A 22,969-nucleotide genomic window follows, 5' to 3' on the forward strand; every position below is an offset into this window, starting at 1 on the left:
GACTTATTATAGTTTTATATTTAATGTTGTAATTAGTTTAATTGATTTTAGTTTCAGTGGGTTTCCAGAGTGGGTTTTTAGTGTTTGAAAATGTTTTAGTCGAGTTTTTATTAGTTTCAGTGTTAATTTTAGTCATTTTTAGTATGTTGTATTACGGTAAAAAAATTTAAAGCAGTTGTTTGTGGATCTCAAAAATGTCTCAAAAAAACGTGTCCATCAAAGCCTCATCGGGCAAGTTTTACCAGATACTAGCACTAAGAATATTTCTCTATATTTTAATTTGATCTTTTATCAAGTTCACAAAATAATTTCAGTTAGTTTAATTTTTTTTTTCTTCCAAAGTTTAGCTTTTATTTTTATTTGTTAACATGTTTTTCCACATCTAGTTTGGTTTTAATTAACTGTATTAACCTCCCACATCTGGTGATCATCAACATGGGGCAGATATCTCTAATTGTAATCAGTAAATATAATCAGTACTCTCCAAAATGTTGGCCCCTCGTTAGCTAACGCTTATTACCGGTGATGAAAACAGGTGGACAGCAGCATCGGTTCATGTTCTTCAGCACCAGCATCTTTATAGCAGAGCACACATCAGCTCACCTCCACCTTTTTACCATTTCACATCACACAGAGGGTTTTACTTCAAGGAGATTAATGGGTTAGTGAGACCATTGAGCTTCAGTCCAGTCACAAAGGTGGCTCTCTTTTCACCTGGCTAGATGACCAGGCTAACTTATGCTGGTCAAGTTACAAATAACCAGAGTTTTGGTTTTAAAAAGCAGCTAAAAATTCCACTTTTTTTTTTTACATATTCTGTTAACACCCATCTGCTCAGCCTGTTGCGCTGTACCTCAATAACAACAAAGAAGGCTGTCCAGCAAACCTCTCGGCTATGAGGGGAAACCCTGCTCGGTGCAGCCACGCAAGCATACGGGTGCGACGGGCCAAGTCTGCCTGTGAAATTTGCCCACTGAGTGATGCTGGTGACTTCTGGGTCTTTAGCCTGTGGCAGTAATACTGTGGCTTGTGGTTGATTGATGGTTATAGTGGAGTTTTTAAGTAAATATTTATGTATTTAAAACCAAACCACAATAATTCAAAGAACGGACACAGTCTGACATCTTCAAGTTAAACAAAGATCGATGAATGAAATCCTTTCATGTTCATCTAGAAGTTTTGAACACACGAGGAAGTAAAAATGGACTTTAGCCTAGTTTGGGATGCTACATCACACTTTATAAAAGCATTGTATAACATCTCATTTATGTTCACAAAAGTTGAATTATACGTGCTTAACAACCAACTCACAACAGGCTAAATGATCCCTTTAGTATATAACCATAAACACCCACATTTTTTAGTTTAAACATGCCAAATAATGTTATCGTGGGCTTGTAATCGTACAGGTAATTCATTACAGACGCTATTCCATCAATACAGTTACTTCACACTGATGTGGCCGCAAACTGACGTGATTTCCACGACTGGTTCATGGAGCGGAGTGAAAGTGTCAGACCTGAATGTGCAGAGTAGCTTTAATGTTTCATGTTAAAGTTTCAGAGTTCATATAAAGAAAGCCGAGTTAACAAAGATAGCTGCTAATGGCTGTGAGACTCGTTATCTCTGTGTGGATGTTGCTTCTTATTTCACCCCTCCGGCCATCTAACGATAGTAAATACTAAGAGATAAGAAAGGCTTAAACATCCTTTTTAGTGGTTTTATGCTGTCTGGTGATTTGAATCTGACTCTTTGAGGAAAAACTAGCATGGACATCATCTGAAGGAAAGGGAGAACTTCAGAGACTTTGTGTTGTGCACTGCTCCGGGGCCCATGCATATTTTAGTGTTATTTGGATATAATTCATGTTCCTGTGTGGATTAGTTAAAGCAGCAACACTCAAGCTTCACATTCTTTTCTTTTTTTTAAAATTCTATTGATTGATTTTTTTTATTTTGGTCTTTGTTGTCTAAAGATACAGAAGACATCACAGAAAAAGATTCTGGGGACCCAAATGAAATCAGTGTTCGTAGGGGCTCGAGGCAGCAGCGGTGATGCAGAGCTTCAATCAGTTCCTGGGAGGAGAACAAAAGACTGAAAAATAGAAGAAAGACACTGAAATGTTATTATGACCAGTGGATTCACCACATGGGCTTCACAACCAAACAGCACGAGCTAACACGAGCGAGTTCATCTACGTTTAAGGTCAACATGACTTACACGTATTGTTGCAGCTGCCAACGATAATACTTGTGTTATGCTCTTCAATGTAGAAAAATCACACTTTGTAGGATTTTCAGACACAATGATGCACTGCTGTGTTAATTTTCCAGCAACGATGCACCTCAGCAGTCTAAAGAAAGAGCGCCATATGGTCCTTATTTACCTGCACTATATTAGCAGAAGTCTGTGGTCAGGCATAGAAAATCCAAGTAGGGATTCATGTGAAAGCAACATCAAAAGACATTTATTATGGCACTTTTCTCATCTCGAAGCACCACTCAAAGCACTCTACGCTACAAGCTACATTCAACTTTTCACACACATATTCATACAGAACTTTATCCTATGCACTTAAGCTTGCTATCAACCTTGCACACATGCTCAGTTTAGAAAATGCCTGTCCCGCTCAGGGGGAAGGTGAATGCTCTACTCCATTTAAGGCGAAGACCTATTAGGTGATTGTTCTGTGAAGTTTGATTCCATTCTGACCAGTACTGAGGAGGAGTAGCAATTCATGTGAACTAAAGGACGAAGGGACAACGGATGCCTCGCTGTGGTAACTGTCCATCGGGCCTGTGATGAGTTACAGACACGCTTGCCTTTTCTAGAACATTGGGCCCTGAGGTTTACCGCACAAAAACAGTGAATACATAATAATTTACTCTTTTACCACTAATAACAACAGTTTTAATGTGGAGAAAACCAACTGTATAACTGTCTAAAGGAGGGATGAGCAATATTTTTTCACAGGTCAGACTGATCGAGGTGGTGGCCCAAAGTCCAGACATCAACCCGGCCGAGCTGTGCATAAATGAATTCTCACAAACCTCAATGAACTGAAGCCATGCTGTGAAGAAGAGTGGGCCAAAATCCCTCCACAATGATGAAGTCATTATTAGTGCTGAAGGTGGTTATAGGGTATACTTAGATTTCACGAGACTATAAAAACTTTTTTTTCACATGACGTGTACATTGTGCTGGGGCTCAGCTTCTCAAAGGCAGAACAGAAAACCAATAAAGCTGAAAGAGACGGAGGGCAGGTCAAGGTCAGGATTAGCAGAAGTCCACGTTTCTTTGTTCGACTAATGGAGGACGCGTCGTCTCACTGCTCACCTGCCTGCAAACACCTGTAGTTAGTGTGGATAGCCTGTTAGCTGTGACAAACTGAACTGTGGTATTAATATTACTGAGTGTATTCAACAGGTTCTATTTGTGCATTTATTTGCTTATTTATTCAGTCTCAATCGATTGTACTATATAAATCAGTTAAAGTAAACCAGTGCACTTTATTAGTGCATTAATGAAACTGCCCTTTAGGCCAACATTTCTGGGATTGTCACACGCCTATTTCATCTTTTACTAAATAACAATGCTGCTGTTCTGCTCTGTTATATTTGTGCTGTATGATTTTTTAATTAAGAAACAGTGTGAGAAAGGATCATTTGCTCGAATCGTCTAACTCACAAGGGAGCAGGCTTGTGTTTTTATTGTTATTTTGCTGTGTGAGTCTGTGGCCGGCTCGACTGGAGCTGCTGTGTGATTTGCGACCGAGCGTTGTTATTCTGGGTATCTGAGGGAGGAAAAAAGGCGTTAACGGCAGAACAGAAATCACCTGGGATTGTGAATCTTCTTTCTAGTTAATTTGCTTTGTGATTTGGTTGAAGAAGTCCGGGGTGGTCTTTGTCAGCAGCTGTGTGGGAGTTAACAGACGGTTTCAGGAAGCTCAGAGGATTATCTGCCTTTTGTTTTATTGCTATTTTGCATGATAAATTTGCATTGTTTAGCAAGGTTTTAACATAAATGCAGTGAAGTAGACAACTGAAACAAAGCTTGTCATAATAGCTGGATTACAGAGACTGCAGCTGAGAAACTGAAGAGTTGGTGAGTTTATTTCACTTGTTAATCATTCAGGTAGTTTATCAGGGACACATAATGAGTACCAAATACTTTAATATATATGACAGTTTGGCCCTTGTACATCAACCTTTGTCCCCAACAGTGTCACACCTCCTGATATAACAAATTTATCCTACACAGAAAGTTAACACAAGGCAAATGGTGGTTCACCTATCTGCAGGTGAGCCAGGGTCTAAATGAAGGCTTGGGGAGCGCTAACAGAAAAAGGATCCACTCCTCCCCAAAGTAAATAATATATGATTTATATATTTACAGTTTGAGCTTAAAATTTTTTATCTTTATCCTCAACAGTTCAAGTTTATCTTCAAAACAAAGAAAATCTTCCTCCTGTTTTTCTTTAATTATTGAAAATAAATATGTTTTAAAAATATTCTAAAATGTTATAAAAGCAATCAGCTAACTGTGAAGAAAGAACAGCTTCGACTTAATGCCCGTGTAGTGTGTTAATATATTGTGTTGAAGGAAATATGTTTGTTAACATTATATTTTTTGGTTTTACTGTAGTTTTCCACTTCTAATCACCTCATCTGCCTTGTGACGTTTTATTGTCAAGCCTTCATAGGCTAGCAAGATTTGCTGCTACGGAAGCAGATACACAGCTCAACTGACAGTAATTACATTAGAACATTTTAGAATATCTGCCATAGACGAAAGAAAAAACTATATAGTGATAAATAGGGATGCGCCAATCCGATATTCAGTATCGGTATCGATCCAATTCTGGCCTAAATTACCGGGTCGGATATCGGAAAGAAATAAAAAATGCAATCCGATCCGATCCGACCCACATTAGCTGCGTTACAGTTCTTTGTCGTCGTCTTCTTGTGGGTCTGCGGTTGACCAAACCAGCTTAGAGCTTAGAGCTGCATTACCGCCACCTACTGGAATGGAGTGGATCAGGAGTTAGAAAAAACCTCTCCTCAGATTCTATAAAGTTTTCCGTCGCTGCGACGGAAAACTTTGACACTGAGAGATTATCTCTGAGAATTTCAGCTGTTATTTTTTTTCTCTACTTCAGCTCCCGGACATACTGCTAGCGAGCGCAGCTATTAGCACTGGTGACGTCCAGTACCAGAAGGACCCCTTCCCTGTCAAAATATTTTTGATACTTTAATCCCTGATTTGTGACTAAATATAGACCTGCAGTAGAAACATATTTAGGAGAATGCTTGTGAATATAAAGCATTACAAGATTACGCTCACGCACCCCCCAGTTTTTCAAAATAAACACTGACAACACAACAGCAGCAGTCAGCTGTTTTATGCACAAGCGGTGCTGCTTCATCCACCCTGTTTGTTTCACACTGGGAAAAACTGCAGTACGGAAGTTAAAATATGCAGATGAACTGTTAATATGAAAAAAGTATTTCTTATTTGATTACTCAAGTAATCGATGGAATAATCAATAAAATAGTCAATTACCAAAATAATTCATAGTTACAGCTCTAATGAAATTTGCAACATGCCATAAGCCAATGCATCACCTTCTCACATAGGAGCAACATAATTCAGGTGATAGAGCGATTGTTGTGTGAAAGAATGATAAGATAAGATAGTGTTTATTTGTCACATGCACAGTTATACACAGTACAATGCACAGTGAAATGTATTTTGTACCTGCAACCATATATACACACACATATAAATAAGAAGAATAAAAATAAAATACGTAATTCACACTATACACTATACTCTATATACTATACACTATACACACTTTTTAAATTATAATATTTACATTGTGCAATAATGGTCCAGTTAGGGCTCAGAGTTGAGCAGACAGATGGCTTGTGGGTAAAAACTCTTCTTCAACCTTTCAGTCTTAGCCCTCAGGCAGCGGTAACGCCGGCCTGATGGGAGCAGGGAGAAGAGAGAGTGTCCGGGGTGGCTGGGCTGTTTTAGGATCTTCATGGCCCTCAGCCTGCACTGCTTGGTGTAAATGTCCTGCAGGTTGGGGAGGGTGGTTCTGATGGTCCATTCAGCTGAACGAACCACCCTTTTTAGGGCCATGAAGTCCTGCTTGGTGCAGTTTCCCATCCAGGTGGTGATGCTCCCACGCACGATGCTCTCGATGGTGCAGGTGTAAAAGTTCCTGAGCACCTTGAGTGGGAGCTTGAAGTCTCTCAGCCGCCTGAGGAGGTAGAGACGCTGTCTGGCCTTCTTCACAGTGATGTTTATGTGATGAGTCCAGGACAGGTCCTGTGAGATGGTCACTCCCAGGTATTTGAAAGTGTCCACTCTTTCCACCTCAGCACCACTGATGACAAGTGGATGGTAGTCCCTCTGCTGCTTCCTGCTGAAGTCCACGATCAGTTCCTTCGTTTTGCTGACGTTGAGCAGGAGGTGGTTCTCCTGGCACCAGTTCTCCAGGCGGGAGACCTCTCTCCTGTAGGCTGCCTCCTCATTGTGGGAGATTAGTCCCACAACAGCAGTGTCGTCAGCAAACTTGATGATGACGTTGGACTCTGACGTGGCCTCGCAGTCATGGGTGTACAGTGAGTACAGCAGAGGGCTGAGCACACAGCCCTGGGGGGGATCCGGTGTTGAGGGTGAGGGAGGATGAGGTGAGGTGACCCACTCGTACCACCTGTGGTCTGCTGGTCAGGAAGCTGTGAACCCACCTGCACAGGGATGGGCCCAGGCCCAGGTCCAGCAGCTTAGAGACCAGCCTGGAGGGAACTATGGTGTTGAATGCTGAGCTGTAATCTACAAACAGCACTCTCACATAGTTCCCCTTACCAGTGTCTATGTGTGAAAGGGTCTTGTGGAGGAGGAAGGATATGGCGTCATCTGTGGATCTGTCTGGCCGGTATGCAAACTGTAGTGGGTCGAGGGTGGTGGGCAGTGAGGAGGTGATGAATGTCTTGATGAGTCTCTCAAAACACTTCATCACCACAGAGGTGAGCGCTATGGGCCTGAAGTCATTGGGGCTGCTGGGGTGTGGTTTCTTTGGGACTATGATGGACTTTTTAAAGCAGGTGGGAATCACACACAGTTTCAGTGAGAGGTTGAATATCAGTGTAAACACAGGTGCCAGCTGGTCAGCGCAGGTCTTAAGGACACGTCCACTAATACCGTCTGGTCCAGCCGCTTTCCTGGTGTTTACACGTCTAAACGTCCTCCTCACGTCGCGCTCCGTCACAGTGAGTGTCTCCGCCCCTCTGGCCGGGAGCGCAGCGGGCTGTCGGCTTCCCGACTCGAAGCGCGCAAAGAAGATGTTGAGTTCATCAGCCAGAGAAGTATCGGTACTCACCGGGTGTGTGTGTGGTGCTTTGTAGTCCGTGATGGTGCGTAGTCCCTGCCACAGTCCCCTGGAGTCAGACTGTTGTAGTTGCTGTTCCAGTCTGCGGCCGTAGCGATGTTTTGCCTCTTTCACCGCTCTGCGGACGTTGTATGATGCAACCTTGTAGTCCTCCATGTTCCCAGAGGCGAGGCCGGAGTTGTAGGCAACAGTGCGGGACCTCAGGGCGTCGCGGACAGATTTAGTCAGTCAGTCAGTCAGTCAGAATACTTTATTGATCCCAAAGGGAAATTACTAAAAAATTATCCACCCACGGCTTCTGGTTGGGAAAGGTCCTGATGGTCCTCCTAAGTGAAGTGTCATCAACAACTTTCCCAATAAATCCCACAACAGTTTCCGTAAACTCCTCGATGTCTCCGCCCGCGCTGCTGCGAAACATGTCCCAGTCAGTTGAATCCAACGCACCCTGCAGAGCGGCCTCTGTTTGATCAGACCACCGTGTCACTTCTCTCACAGCAGGGGGTTCCTGCCTGAGCCTTTGTTTGTATTTCGGCATGAGAAGGACAGAGGTGTGGTCAGACTTCCCAAAGGGCGGAAGAGGCTTTGCTTTGTAGCCATCTTTGAAAGGAGAGTAGCAGTGGTCTAGGGTCCTCTCTCCTCTGGTGGGGCAGTCTATGTGTTGAATAAACTCCGGTATCACCTTTTTCAAGTTAGCACTGTTAAATGTTGACTTATGTAAAAGGCATCCAGGCATTTAAAAAGAATTGTTTTTTTAAAACAATTAAAACTCCTCCGTGAATCGCCACCTTATCGTGGTGGAGGGGTTTGTGTGTCCCAGTGATCCCAGGAGCTATGTTGTCTGGGGGCTTGTCCCCCTGGCAGGGTCTCCCATGGCAAACTGGTCCTGGGTGAGGGTCCAGACAAAGAGCGGTTCAGAAGACCCTTATGAGTGAAAAAACAAGGGAACAGTTTACCCTGCCCGGGATAGGGTTACCGGGGCCCCACCCTGGAGCCAGGCCTGGGGAGGGAGCTCGAGGGAGAGCGTCTGGTGGCCAGGCATTAGCCCGTGGTGCTTGGCCGGGCGCAGCCCGAAGAGGTTACATGGGCCCGCCCTCCTGCAGGCCCACCACCCGCAGGAGGTGTCGTAGGGGTCGGGTGCAATGTGTGTCGGGCGGTGGCCGAGGGCGGAGGCCCTGGCGGACCGATCCCCGGCTATCGAAACTGGCTGTTGGGACATGGAATGTCACCTCTCTGGTGGGGAAGGAGCCTGAGCTAGTGCGTGAGGTTGAGAGATACCAGCTAGACATAGTTGGGCTCACCTCAACGCATGGCCTGGGCTCTGGAACCAGTCTCCTGGAGAAGGGCTGGACTCTGTTCCAGTCTGGAGTTGCCCTCGGTGAGAGGCGGCGAGCTGGGGTGGGTATTCTTGTATCCCCCCGGCTTGCTGCCTGTACGTCGGAGTTTTCACCGGTGGACGAGAGGGTAGTTTCCCTGCGCCTTCGGGCTGGGGAACGGGTCCTGACTGTTGTTTGCGCTTATGCGCCGAATGACAGTTCAGGGTACCCACCCTTTTTGGAGTTGCTAGGTGGGGTGCTGGAGAGTGCTCCATCTGGTGACTCCATAGTCTTGCTGGGAGACTTCAACGCTCACGTGGGCAATGACAGTGAGACCTGGAGGGGCGTGATTGGGAGGAACGGCCTGCCCGATCTGAACCCGAATGGTGTTTTGTTATTGGACTTCTGTGCAAACCACAGTTTGTCCATAACAAACACCGTGTTCGAACACAAGGATGTCCATAAGTGCACATGGCACCAGGACACCCTAGGTCGCAGGTCGATGATCGATTTTGTAATCGTATCATCAGATCTGCGGCCGTATGTTCTGGACACTCGGGTGAAGAGAGGAGCTGAGCTGTCAACTGATCACCACCTGGTGGTGAGTTGGATCAGGTGGCGTGGGAAGATGCTGGACAGACCTGGCACACCTAAACGTATTGTGAGGGTGCGCTGGGAACGCCTGGCAGAAGCCCCAGTCCGGGAGATCTTCAACTCCCACCTCCGGCAGAACTTCGACAGCATTCCGAGTGAGGCTGAGGACATTGAGTCCGAATGGACCATGTTCCGCACCTCCATTGTTGAGGCTGCTGCTCAGAGCTGTGGCTGCAAGGTGGTTGGTGCCTGTCGTGGTGGTAACCCCCGAACCAGATGGTGGTCACCGGAGGTGAAGGGAGCCATCAAGCTGAAGTCCTATCGGGCTTGGTTAGCCTGTGGGACTCCGGAGGCAGCTGACAGGTATCGACAGGCCAAGCGGAATGCAGCTCGGGTAGTGGCCAAAGCAAAAACTCGGGTGTGGGAGGAGTTTGGTGAGGCTATGGAAAAAGACTTTCGGATGGCATCGAAGCGATTCTGGCAAACCGTCAGGCGACTCAGGAGGGGAAAGCAGTGCTTCACTCACACTGTTTATAGTGCGGGGGGGGTGCTGCTGACTTCAACTGAGGCTATAGTCGGACGGTGGAAGGAATACTTCGAGGACCTTCTGAATCCCACTGACACGCCTTCTGTAGTGGAAGCAGAGTCTGGGGATGAGGGGGATGACGTGACCATCACTGGGGGTGAGGTCACTGAGGTAGTTAAACAACTCCTTGGTGGCAGAGCCCCTGGGGTGGACGAGATTCGCCCTGAGTTCCTGAAGGCTCTGGATGTTGTAGGGCTGTCTTGGTTGACACGCCTCTGCAACATCGCGTGGAGATCTGGGGCAGTGCCATTGGATTGGCAGACCGGGGTGGTGGTCCCCATCTTTAAGAAGGGAGACCGGAGGGTGTGCTCCAACTTTCGGGGGATCACACTCCTCAGCCTCCCCGGTAAGGTCTATGCCAGGGTGCTGGAAAGGAGGGTGCGTCCGTTAGTCGAACCTCAGATTCAGGAGGAACAATGCGGTTTTCGTCCTGGTCGTGGAACGCTGGACCAGCTCTTTATCCTCTCAAGGATATTCGAGTGTGCGTGGGAGTTTGCCCAACCAGTCTACATGTGCTTTGTGGACTTGGAGAAGGCATTCGACCGTGTTCCTCGGGGTGTTCTTTGGGAGGTTCTGCGGGAGTATGGGGTGTCTGGCCCATTGTTGCGGGCCATTCAGTCCTTGTACAACCACAGTGAGAGCTTGGTCCGTATAGCCGGTAATAAGTCGGATTTGTTTCCTGTGGGTGTTGGACTCCGTCAGGGCTGCCCTTTGTCACCGATTCTGTTCATAATTTTTATGGACAGAATTTCTAGGCGTAGCCAGGTGGCGGAAGGCTTCTTCCTTGGTGGCCTCAGAGTCTCATCTCTGCTTTTTGCAGATGATGCGGTTCTGTTGGCTTCATCAGGGGGGGGCCTCCAGCTCGCAGTGGAACGGTTCGCAGCCGAGTGTGAAGCGGCTGGCATGAGAATCAGCACCTCTAAGTCTGAGGCCATGGTCCTCAGCCGGAAAAGGGTGGAGGGCCATCTCCGGCTCAGGAACGAGTTCTTGCCTCAAGTGGAGGAGTTTAAGTATCTCGGGGTCTTGTTCACGAGTGATGGGCGAAGGGAACGGGAGATCGACAGGCGGATCGGGGCTGCTTCTGCAGTGATGCGGACGCTGCACCGGTCCGTCGTGGTGAAGAGGGAGCTTAGCGTAAAAGCGAAGCTCTCGATTTACCGGTCGATCTACGTTCCTACCCTCACCTATGGTCACGAGCTTTGGGTAGTGACCGAAAGAATAAGATCGCGAATACAAGCGGCAGAAATGAGTTTCCTTCGAAGGGTTGCTGGCCTCTCCCTTAGAGATAAGGTGAGGAGTGCGGCCATCCGGGAGGGGCTCAGAGTAGAGCCGCTGCTCCTCCACATCGAAAGGAGCCAGTTGAGGTGGCTCGGGCATCTGATTAGGATGCCTCCTGGCTGCCTCCTGGGTGAGGTGTTCCGGGCATGTCCCACCGGGAAGAGGCCCCGTGGTAGACCCAGGACACGCTGGAGAGATTATGTATCTCGGCTGGCCTGGGAACGCCTTGGGGTCCCTCCGGATGAGCTGGAGGAGGTGGCTGGGGAGAGGGAAGCTTGGGCTTCTCTGCTTAGGCTTCTGCCCCCGCGACCCGGCCCCGGATAAGCGGAAGAAAATGGATGGATGGATGGATGGATGTTTTTTTAAAAAAGATTGGATTTGTATCTGTATTGGCAGATATCCAATTGTAAAATATCGGTATCGGACGTAAAAAAAAAAGTGGTATCATGCCATCCCTAGTGATAAATGATAAACAGAATAACAGCAATTAATAAGTCATCAGTGACCCAATCAGTCATTTTAGCCACTGAACAAGTTAAGAGTATATTAATATTTATAATGGCAGCCTGTGAGAAGGTGGAGTCTCTTGAGTTGGGTTGCAACAATTCTTTGAGTAACACAAATAACTGGATTATTAAAAAAAATCCTCATGTTCCTCATTCAAATGTTTCATTTGAACTCTGAAGCTCCGGTGTCTCCATGTAAGTGTGAGCATTTCACCCACATTAGCGACTAAAAATAGAACTGCAATAGAAACGTATTTACAGTAAAGCTGCAGTAAAGTTACAGTAAAGCTACAGTAAAGCTGCAGTAAAACTGCAGTACAGCTACAGTAAAACTGCAGTAAAGCTACAGTAAAGTTACAGTAAAGGTACAGTAAAACTGCAGTAAAGCTGCAATAAAGTTCAAATAATGAACTTAGTCTGATAATATGTGTAAATCAGGCAGTCAGCAGGGCTGAGTCTGCAGGCTCTACTAGACCATTAGAAATATTATTTTGCAGACGTAGATTAATACAAATAAAATATATGAATTAATTTGTATTACCATCTAAAAATATAAAAATAAAAGCTGTTTTTCATATGCCAGTAAAAATTTGGACCACACGCCTGCTGGGCTGACACATTAACTTGGACACTGTCAGAACGTCTGTTTTTTGCAGCAGGAAGTGCATCAAAGCTCAGGACAAATGTCAGGACTGAGAAGGGTGATACACCACCACATGCTCCTTTAATGGCTCACAACCACACACACTCACTCATTCACTAGCAAACTTAAACACTCAGACACACAAAAACACACAAGAACACACAAGAACACACACACACAAACACACCAAAACTATCCTATCCAGGAGCTAAAACACTGTCAGAACTCTGCTGATGTAAGAATGGAGGACGGAAGAAAGGCTGTTTTATTTTATGCCTTAGTTTAGGTTGTATGTGTACCTTATTGTATTTGACATAACTCTACATGTGATTATTTATTTTTGCATTTAGGAAAATGTTTTCTTTAAAAATGTTTTAATATGGTACATAAACACAATGGAAGGGTTTAGGTTTTTGGACATGTTGCAGTTTCTAAAATGGAAACTAACAAGTAGTTCATTTGAAAAATGAAATTTTTAAACCAAATATTTTGGTTTAAATATTTATTATTGTTCATCAGTAAGACAAAAGTATTTCTTATCTGATTACTCGATTAATCGATGGAATAATCAGCAGAATACTTGATTACTAAAATAAATCGGTCATATCATATACCTCTGCAACCAGTTTTACTTTAATGACTGCTGGTAACCTCCAGCCATCACTCAGCAACCGGCTGAGGAACACACACATTTCCCTAGTGACTGCCAGGGGGTCACCAGGCCTGTGTGACTGAGGCCTAATTACAGAGAGTAACTTTAATAAGGCCACTAATACTCTTTTGTAGACATCAAACTTGACTTTCATAGTATAAAAATCTTCTTCCTTTTTTGCAAATTATGATTATTAACTGAAAATCGTGGACAAAGTCTCCCTCAAGCATTAAGTATTGTATTGATTATGGATGTCTAAACCTGTAGTTTTTGGGCATATTTCCAAAGTGAGTCTTTGAAGATTGAATATCTGCTGACATCCACCCCACAGTGCTGCAAGTCGACTGTCTGAAGCTGCTACGCAAGAAAAAGTAGAAGCATTTAAAAAAAGGTGCAGGGTACCCTGGAGTCTTTTGTTTTTCTCTCTAAAGAAGTGAGAAAAATCTTCTCTTGTTAGATTTTCGAGCGACCTATGAGGAACTGATTGATCTTTATAATAACACAACAGCAGCAGAGCTCTTTATCTTGGAAACCAAACACCACAGAAGAGCTCTTTGTCAGACCTGACAAAGCGCTGCTTTTTTCTCTGGCGCTTCCAGATGCGGTATGGCGAGGAAGTTCTTTTGAGCCATTAAATCACTCAAGAATATCATGCAGTGAGATATCTGTCAAGCCTGTAATCTTTATTGAGTCATAATGGCGAGAAAAATCCTTCACTGCTGATTGCTGCTGCTCTCTCAGCAGAATTATTTCCCAGAGCTGCTGTAATTGGGACGATAGTGGTGAAGATAAGAGTGGAGCTCTTAAAGGCACCATTGACATGGGTTTCATTACATGTAACTATGGTGATGATAGTGGTTAAGATCACTCACAAGCTTTGAAAACCTAAAAACATGTTCTTGGTTTTATGAAACACTGTTGGAAACGCAACATTTCACAAAAACAAAAAGGCTGTTATTTGAGTGGAAGCTGATTTATCATTGATGAATGTCGAAGGAAACGCTGGAAGTGTTCAGGTTAAACCACACCTGAAAACTCTCCTTTCTTCAGGCCTCTGCAGAAGTAGCAAAAGTACTGTTTACTTCAGTAGAAATATAGATACTTGTATTAAAAATACTCTGAAATGTACCCAAAGTAAAATGTATGTAGCAAAGCTAACAGAGGATCATGCTATATTAATACACTAATAAAATAATATTAGTACATGGGAATACAAACTTCTTTTGTAAACAGAAAATGAGCACAGTCAGGGGTTACAGTGGATTCAGCAGGTGGAGGGAGCCTAAAGTTGGTTGTAGTGGCTCAGCGTGGGGAAAAGAAGCACAAACATTTCTATTGTTATTATTGATTTCTATTGTGATCTTCAGTAGATTATTCAGTCTTTATACTGACAGTTTACAGTTAGTATACAGTTGGCTAAATTCAGTGAATGAATCTCAGCATCATCAGCTTAAATTCAGACTCATCACTGATGTAACCTGTTACTCTGACCCTGAACACCACAGCTGCTCTGCACCAGCCCAACACAGCGCTTTACTGTAAACTCACCACAGTACTAACTAACCTGTTTATCCTGCACTAAACTGCAGTATTTTCATGCAACCTTTGAATTACACAAAGTTAGTGTACCTCAGTTTGTTTTTCAGGATGTTTCACAATATGAAAAACACAACTTCACATCATATATAGATCCCGGATCAGATTGAAGAATGATGACATCACGCATAAGCTTTAAATTTCTAGTTTATCAGATGTCACTGAGCCGTCCTTCCCTTTAAATCTAACCTCTCTGCTTCCTCTCCTGTCCTCGCTCTTCATCTTTACATACAGCAGCTGGGCTTTCAGCTCACAGACACACTATGTGACAAACTGCACACAAACAGTTTGTCTGTTTGCTGATATTTGTTGAGCTGATAGAAACGGTGCATTTGATATTACCTGCCATTTAAAAAATGTTATTCCCTTTATGCTCGCTCCTCTCCTGTAGAACCAACTAGATGCTAAAGTATCCCGACCAGGACTTATGGACATCTGTACCAAAAACACCATTTCAGATCCTTCCAGCCCACTTTACCCCCTGAGTACAGAGATATAAATGATGCATACATCATGTCAAAGTCAAAGGTCAAAAAAAAAAAAAAAAAAAAAGTCAAAGGTCAACGTCAAATTTATTTTAAATCAGCAGAGTTGACAGTACATTAACAATATATAGCCTGAAGAACTACACTAAAATCCAGAAAATTTAAACACAAAACACGACAGTAAAAGTCAATAAATAAAAAAAGATAAAGTAGGATAAAATAAAATATATGTTTTTGCCTCGTTAATCTCATTGTATGCAATAAGCCCTAGTAATGGACACCAACAGGATTATTTTTATGTGTTATTTTTCCTCCATTTAGGCTCAGATCAGTGTGATGTTTGAAGGCGCAGTGATGGGAAATTCAAAAGTAACGAGCCTGTTTTGTGAGGAGTAGAAAGTACAGATACCTGGGAATTCTACTTAAGTAACAAAGTATTTGTACTTTACAAAGTATTTGTACTTTGTTACTCTAGTTTGTTAATTCTGGGTCTCCTGTTAAGTAGAATGATCCAGCTCTATATATTTATTCTTAGACTCTACTAGAGCAGCTTTGCATCGTTCGTAGTTCATCTTATACTGGTGCTTCGTGCAGCCTGTTCAATCATCCTCTGTCTCTTTTAAGGACAGCTTTCTTCTGATTGGTTGCCCCTTTTATATAGAAAACAGTAGGTGGGTGGAGCTTATATGCTAACTGTAAATTGTTCCATTTCCTGTTAATTTCATACTGAAAATTTCTGCATTACAGCAGAATGTGCTGGATAGTCCTCAATGAATCAGTGAACATAGCAGAATGTAAACAGTTAAAATATTATTTACACCTGCTACTAGACAAAAACCTACATTATATTTTAGTATTCAATATATATCTTGATTATACTATGCTTATAATCATTAGTATTGCAGTGATGCATGCTGATTGGTTGTTAAATAGTTACACAGGTTTCTAAATGATAATCAGACATCAGAGTGTAGTTAAAGCCCAACAGGAGCTTCTGTGTGTATTTAAAGCAGCTGGTTGATGTGGTTCAAGGTGACGCTAACAGGAGGATGCTGCTACAAGTTTCTCCTGCTGTTTGCTTCATGCCTGAAACCTGCATCTAAATAGGCTGTACAGTGGTTCATGGTGCTATGACATCTTTAATACTTACAGGAAATTCCTTTACTACAATCAAACCTGTGAAAACCTCTTTAAGATCAGCCTCTATTTGATGTCTCAGCCCTTCTATGAAAAAGATGGAGGAAAATTTCAAAAAGAAAAATGTTTGTTTTTGTTCTGTAGGGTCCCATTAATTCAGAACGATCTAACGAGCGCTACTTATGAAACCAGACGTTCAGAGAGCGGGAGGTCTCAATTACTGTAGAAGTTCTGTGCTCACAGCCAGAAGTGCATCCCATATTAGGGACATTCACTCTCTTTGGCATCACACAGAGCCAAGCATTAAAAAACCAATTGTTTAGCACACTCTGCAGTCTGACCCTCACAGGGTTTATCAAGTTTAGTATGAGCAGCCACTACTGGAACAGTATTAGGAAATACAGAGAAGGCGAAAAGGTTCCTTCTAACAAGGACAAAATGCAGTAAGAAGATTCAGGCTGACAGGCATCAGAGGGTTGTGTTAAATCTTAAAGTACAAGCTGACACAGCTTGAGATCCAAGATCCAAGATCTTGAGATCAGAGATCCAAAGCACCGGGATTTTTTTTTAAGACAAGTTATCTAATGTGTGTCATTAGTATACTGTTCCTTTTAACCATTTTACATTCATTTTACACACAAAAAACAAACAAGTTAAAAAGAGAGAATAAAGAACCAGGCAAGTGTTACTTGTTTAGCTGATATCCTTACTCAATTTAATCTAATCTGGACTAAATAGTAGAATAGACGACATCTGGTGTTCTGCAATTTTGAATTAAAGATTTTGGTCTACACCAGGTGTGTCCAAACTACAGCCCGCGGGCCAAACATGACCTGAGCTCGGATTTTATATGGCCTGTACGTCTCATCCATACATGTGTTATTTTTGGCCCGCCTGCCCAGTCAATGAATAAAACATGCAGTTCCTCTTTTTAAACTCACGGATGCAGTGTCATGTAACAGATGTCTGCCAACTGCTTCAAGACCTCAAAAAGAAGAAGACTGATTGATTAGTGACTTTTTCTGGTGACTTTTGGAGACTTATTGAGATGGAAAGCTGAAATCCTCCAATGACGCCCCACTTTGTGTACAAACAGCACTCCCTTCGTACGTACGGACTTCAATTCGGCACTGAGGGGACCCCCCCCCCCCCCCCCCCCTCACTGCAAACAAAGCTACAACTTTTCCAGAGACACTTGTCACAAATGGAGCCCTGCACCACATGCTTCCCAGCTCTGCAGGAGGTCATGGTTGGCAGTATGGGTGTGCAAATGAAGCAGTATACAACAGTTAGCGCTGGTGAGTTCAATGATAGTTTTTGTGTTTTTTTACTGCTATTGAAAAGGACATGTAGCTGTTTGACCCTGATGACGCTCCAACTCACCAGCTGGAGCTGACTGAGCTTCAGTGTGACAGTGACACCAGCATCTCTTTTTATCAGTGCCGTGCCAAGAAGTGATTTTTGGTATTTGTAAAAATAAATAAATAAATATGATTTGCTGTATTTAAACTGGTGTAAATGACCTTTTGGCCTATAATCTGTCAAACATATCTCTCATGAATGATATCAGTTCATTCTGAGTGAGAAAGAATGTGCTTGTCACAGATAGAAGCTGCAGTCACATTTTGGCAAAGTGGATTTTATATATTCTTTATTTATCAGGGTAAAACTCATTTTTTCAGAGAGATCTGGCCAAGGGGGCAGCAACAAATATAACATCACAGCTCTATAAAGATAGTTGATGTGGTCAAAAAGGACTGGGTTGATTATAATGTAGATACAGTAACACAGTCACAAAGATACTTGCAAAACAGGTCATAGCTTTATTTTATTTATAAGGCCTTCATAAATCCTGTTGACTACAGTCTACTTACCAACATAAGCAGAGACATCAAAAACAAAAACATCTGAAATATATATTTTTTTCTTAAATCACTTTTTGGCACAACACCAGCAGCTGGATGAGATCAAGTTTGTAGAGATGAACAAAGAAAAGGTTCAGCTTGTTTGGCTCCACATGTTTGTGTGAGCAGAAACATGTTCTGAACTGAAACAAGAAATGCTGAGATCCAGACTGAGTGACTCCGCCTCCCACTGCTCTGGAGCCACACCTGCCCTGTGTACCTGTGTGCCCTTCACATCAGTGTCAGTAGCTCACCTGTTGCTCTGTTATCAGAATTCCACAGCAGTATTTTACCATTACGGTATAAGTTTCAGTTGGAAATTCAGAGCTTGAGGCTCTACATTTGGTTACTTCATGTTTGTTTGCTGCATGGAAATGAAAGTATTAAATAACAATATTTATATGCATCTTTTATTTTTTCATCTTATGAAATAATGCCATCAGGGACTGTTGGCCTTCGGGCACTTTCACATTGTCAAATCTGGCCCTCCTTGAAAAAAGTTTGGACACCCCTGGTCTACACTCACAGTTGTTCCATCATTTTGTTCTCAACACATTACACGATGTATGTCAATAAAGATTTTGAAAATGTCATTGATCATGATCTGATGTGTGATTTAAGTGTTGCCTTCATTTTTTGGAACAGTTATTTGATCTTGATGCTGGAATTGTGAAATAAACTGCCTGGTGTCTCTTCAGTCAGTCCACTGTCCTTATGGATGAAGAAGAGTTCTTACTGCTGCACAATTAGCAGTTAGTGGGTGGGTAGACTACATGGATTGAGTACAACATTAAATTGTCCCCTCCCCTGCTGGCCCCAGAAGCCACTGAGTCAGTCTGTACAAAAGTGGAAGCTCATTACAATGTGCAGCTTCTGTACATATGCATGTGTTAGCTGGAAACACTCATCCCAGCTTCTACTCTCAGAAACTGCTCAACAAGTAAAAGCTGTTTACATGGTAGGGATTCACCAGCCTGGATGGAGAGATGAAGATGAACTGAACCAGACAGAGTGAGGAAAAATAATTTTTTAAAGTCTGGATACAGTGAGAGATGATTAGCTGATGCTCAGTATTACGGAGCTGGTAACTGCAGAATGAGGGTGGAATAATAAATGGTGTGACATTTGGAGAAAATGTCTCCTCTTCTAAAATGTCCTTCCGATTCTTGCCTCCATTATGCAGCATTATCCAACACTGAAATAATCATCTGTCAGTTGGATTCACTCCAGTAATAATAAAACGACTTTAATAATCCTCTTCCTCATATTTCTGCCCATCTTTCTCTCCCAAGCTCTCTTGCATTAATTTCCACAGAAGCATTCAGCTCAATCATAGACATGTTTCATTAAACATATTGAAACTACTGTAAGCTGAGTGATGTTATCTAATGAATCCTCTCCTCTTCCCTCCAGGTGGACCCCATGTTCACAGTCCCAGCTCCCCCAGCTCCAGGTCACCCCGGGACCCCTGGATGCTCACTGCCCACGGCCCCTTCCTTTTCCCCCCCGGCACTGCCCACCTCGAATCCTAAGCAGCTGGCGGTGAGGACGAGGTCTATTGGCACCAACACCCAAGATGGAGCTGTCTCAGGGGCGCTGGAGGCTGATTCGGCCTGCTTGGGGCCCTGCCAGCCCGGGACTAGTGTCAACCTAGAGGGTATCGTTTGGCATGAGACAGAGGAAGGTGAGCAATATTCCTTGGATCTCACACTGGTGAACACACAATGGTAGCACATCAAGCATTAAAACCTAGGTTACATCCAAGATTCTGCAGCCTTATGAGGCCATTGAGTACTCCATTTTTTTCTAATGCTTTTTTTTTCTTGTAAGCTCTTTTGTAACAGTGGCTGCCTTGAAGCTACAAAAACAAATTCAGCCATAAAAAAAGAAAACATTATGGCACTGGTGTTTGGCATTCAGTGTGTCAGAGCAGTACTGTTACTCCAACCTTTTTTCCTTCCTGTGACACAACAAACAGTCTGAGGTGAAATAATGTCATTTGTTGTGAATGAGTTTAAATAAACAGAAGTATGACGAAAATCTGAAAGTCATTTCCAGTGAATCAGAGCATTTCCAGGAATGCACTGAATGATAGTGAGAATGTGAAAAGGCTAAAGTGTCAAACACGGCTAAATGAAATACTTTTGCCATGCTGCAGTAGAATTGGAGATGCCTGGAACACCCTGGCAGCTTTTCTGATCCTTAGCTAGTCATGTCTTTACTTTGAGAAGTGGAAAGCCTAAACTTAGTTTCAAGGATGCTTTTCTTTTATTATCTTTTGCATTTGTTGTGTTTATGTTGCTTATTTAGTCTCTGGTTTCAAGCATTCTGCTGAGGCTGACAGGCACAGATGCAGTGACCTCTTTACATACAAATTGTGCATGGTTCTAGCAAGTGGTTGTTTTGGTCCATCTCATTAAAACTAAAGACAGCATTTTCCCTGAGATATATTCAATCACACTGTAACTGGAGATTCTTCATTTAGAAACTGTACAAGGACAGTGTATATGTTTCTGACAGCTCTAGGGGTTCAGTCTGTCTGCAGTACTTCTACTTTTGTTTATTTTTTGGCTCCATGGGATGTTTTGTGTTTCCATAATGAGTTCTTGCCAGGGAAAAGACAGCACACCGTAATATAACTTGGAAGAGTGTTAATTACTTTGTGGAGCTGATCCAGTTGTTATCAAGTGACCTAAATGTAAAACTTTGTGAGGTAACTGATGATCTCATTGGGTGGGTGAATGGAGGCTGACAGCGCATTGTCCTGTTATATATGCATGCCCTGTTTGGGATTCAAACCCCTGACCCTATAAAAAATTATATAAAAATTCCCACTCACCCTGCGAGCAGTCTTTGCCCTCCAAGCTTGGGTCTTCAGAGGCCTGGGAGCTTGAGGGTCCTGTGCAGTATCTTAGCTGTTCCCAGGACTGTGCTCTTCTGGACAGAGATCTCTGATGTTGTTCCAGGAATCTGCTGGAGCCACTCTCCCAGTTTGGGGGTCACTGCCCTGAGTGTTCCGATTACCATGGGGACCACTGTTACCTTCATCTTCCACATCCTCTCTAGCTTCTCGTGTTTCTTCTTCCTGATGTTGCCATCACTTGGTATCCACCGTCTATCACTACGACCTTCTTCCTCTGTTTGTCCACTACTGAGATGTCCAGTTGTTTAGCCATCACCAGTTTGTCTGTCTGTATCTGGAAGTCCCACAGGATCTTAGCTCTGTTGTTCTCAGCCACCCTTGGGGGCGTATCCTATTTTGACCTCAGGACTTCCAGGTCATACTTGGCACAGATGTTCCTGTATACTATGCCGGCCACTTGGTTATGGTGTTCCATGTATGCCCTGCCTGCTAGCATCTTGCACCCTGCTGTCATGTGCTGGATTGTCTCAGGGGCATCTCTGCATAGCCTGCACCTGGGGTCTTGCCTGGTGTGGTAGACACCATCCTCTATCAGTCTTGTTCCTGTCCTGCCATGATTAGTGCCTCTGTGCTGTCTTTCAGCCCAGCTTTGTCCAGCCATTGGTAGGATTTTTCTATATCAGCCACGTCTTCAGTCTGCTGGTGGTACATGCTGTGCAGGGGCCTATCCTTCCAATGATGGTTCCTGTTCTTTCTCCTCTTATTTCTTGGGTTTATGCTGCCTGAGGTACTCACTAAGTAATGTGAATCCTGGCTATGTCCCCTTGCCAGGGCTAAGTCCTTTATGCTGGCTAAGTCCCCTATGCTACCCCAGCCTACCACGGAATATGGAGTGAGAGACATATAACTGAAGCTTTATCAGCTTCAGTCCAGATACCACCTGGAGTAACAAGCTCTACATCAGGTGCTGAGGAGGACATACTGATGATAAGTAGGCTCCAGGAACCAGGATATAGCATAAGTGGACACGAGATGAGAATTGGTAAATGGTAATGGTAAATGGACTAGTTCTTATATAGCGCTTTTCTACTCAGTCAGAGCACTCAAAGCGCTTATACAACATGTTTTACATTCACCCATGCACTCCCATTCATACAAGCACTTTCATGTTTACTAAGCTAAGTGCTTTTAATTAGCTAACATTCACACACATTCATACTCCGACGGGACGGTCGGAGAGCAACTTGGGGTTAAGTATCTTGCCCAAGGATACATTGGCATGCAGCCCGGAGTAGCCAGGAATCGAACCACTGACCTTCCGATCAGTAGGTGACCTGCTCTACCTACTGAGCTACAGCCACCCCAAATTGGGAACTGTTGTAATCTCAGGGAAAGGGCTTACACGAAGAAGATGTGGGACCTATGGATTCTTTGACGCACAACATCCAGACTAACAATGAAACAACTAGTAGCTCAGTGTCAGCTCAGAGTTATCACAACTAGAGATTGACGAGGTACAACATAAATGCTACGGCAAAGGGGGGAGCCAGGACGTCATGTCAGGGGGAAGATATCGTTATATCCACTCTCTGAGATTTGGTACCAAGCCCCAAGAGCAACTGGTACATTGAATACCAGAGCAGCTGACTTGAAAGAGAGGATCATGACTAATCTGGTAACCTGGACCTTCCATGGCTAATTGGCAAAACTATGTGAAGTACTCTCTGAAAGTCTACTAGAAGATGTGAATGTAGCACTACAGGCTAGCCCTACTGCGACCATCACTGCAACAAACCAACTGATCTATACTACAGCAGCAGTGATCCTTGAGATGCTTGGCTATAAATGAACAGTAACCACAAGGAGCATTACCCTCAATGGAAAAGAAGGCTAGAGCCTAAGATCAAGACAGCACAGAGGGAAGTTAGCCAGCTATCAAAGCTTCAGAAAGGTGTGATGAAGCGAGGAGTGCCTAAGAAGTACAACAAGCTGCTGTCCATACCTGAGGCC

The 22,969-nt window shown here is 43.6% G+C and overlaps 1 protein-coding gene across 1 annotated transcript in view; it reads left to right on the forward strand.

The window, feature by feature from the left end:
* Positions 1-22,969, forward strand: part of znf608 (zinc finger protein 608) — a 120,887-nt gene that overhangs the window by 36,339 nt on the left and 61,579 nt on the right. Inside the window, 1 exon segment of the mRNA XM_030725681.1 lies at positions 19,510-19,780. Coding sequence (XP_030581541.1) covers positions 19,510-19,780 — 271 coding nt within the window.

The sequence above is a fragment of the Archocentrus centrarchus genome, unplaced genomic scaffold, assembly GCF_007364275.1.
Source record: "Archocentrus centrarchus isolate MPI-CPG fArcCen1 unplaced genomic scaffold, fArcCen1 scaffold_68_ctg1, whole genome shotgun sequence".
In the NCBI taxonomy this organism is placed as follows: domain Eukaryota; kingdom Metazoa; phylum Chordata; class Actinopteri; order Cichliformes; family Cichlidae; genus Archocentrus; species Archocentrus centrarchus.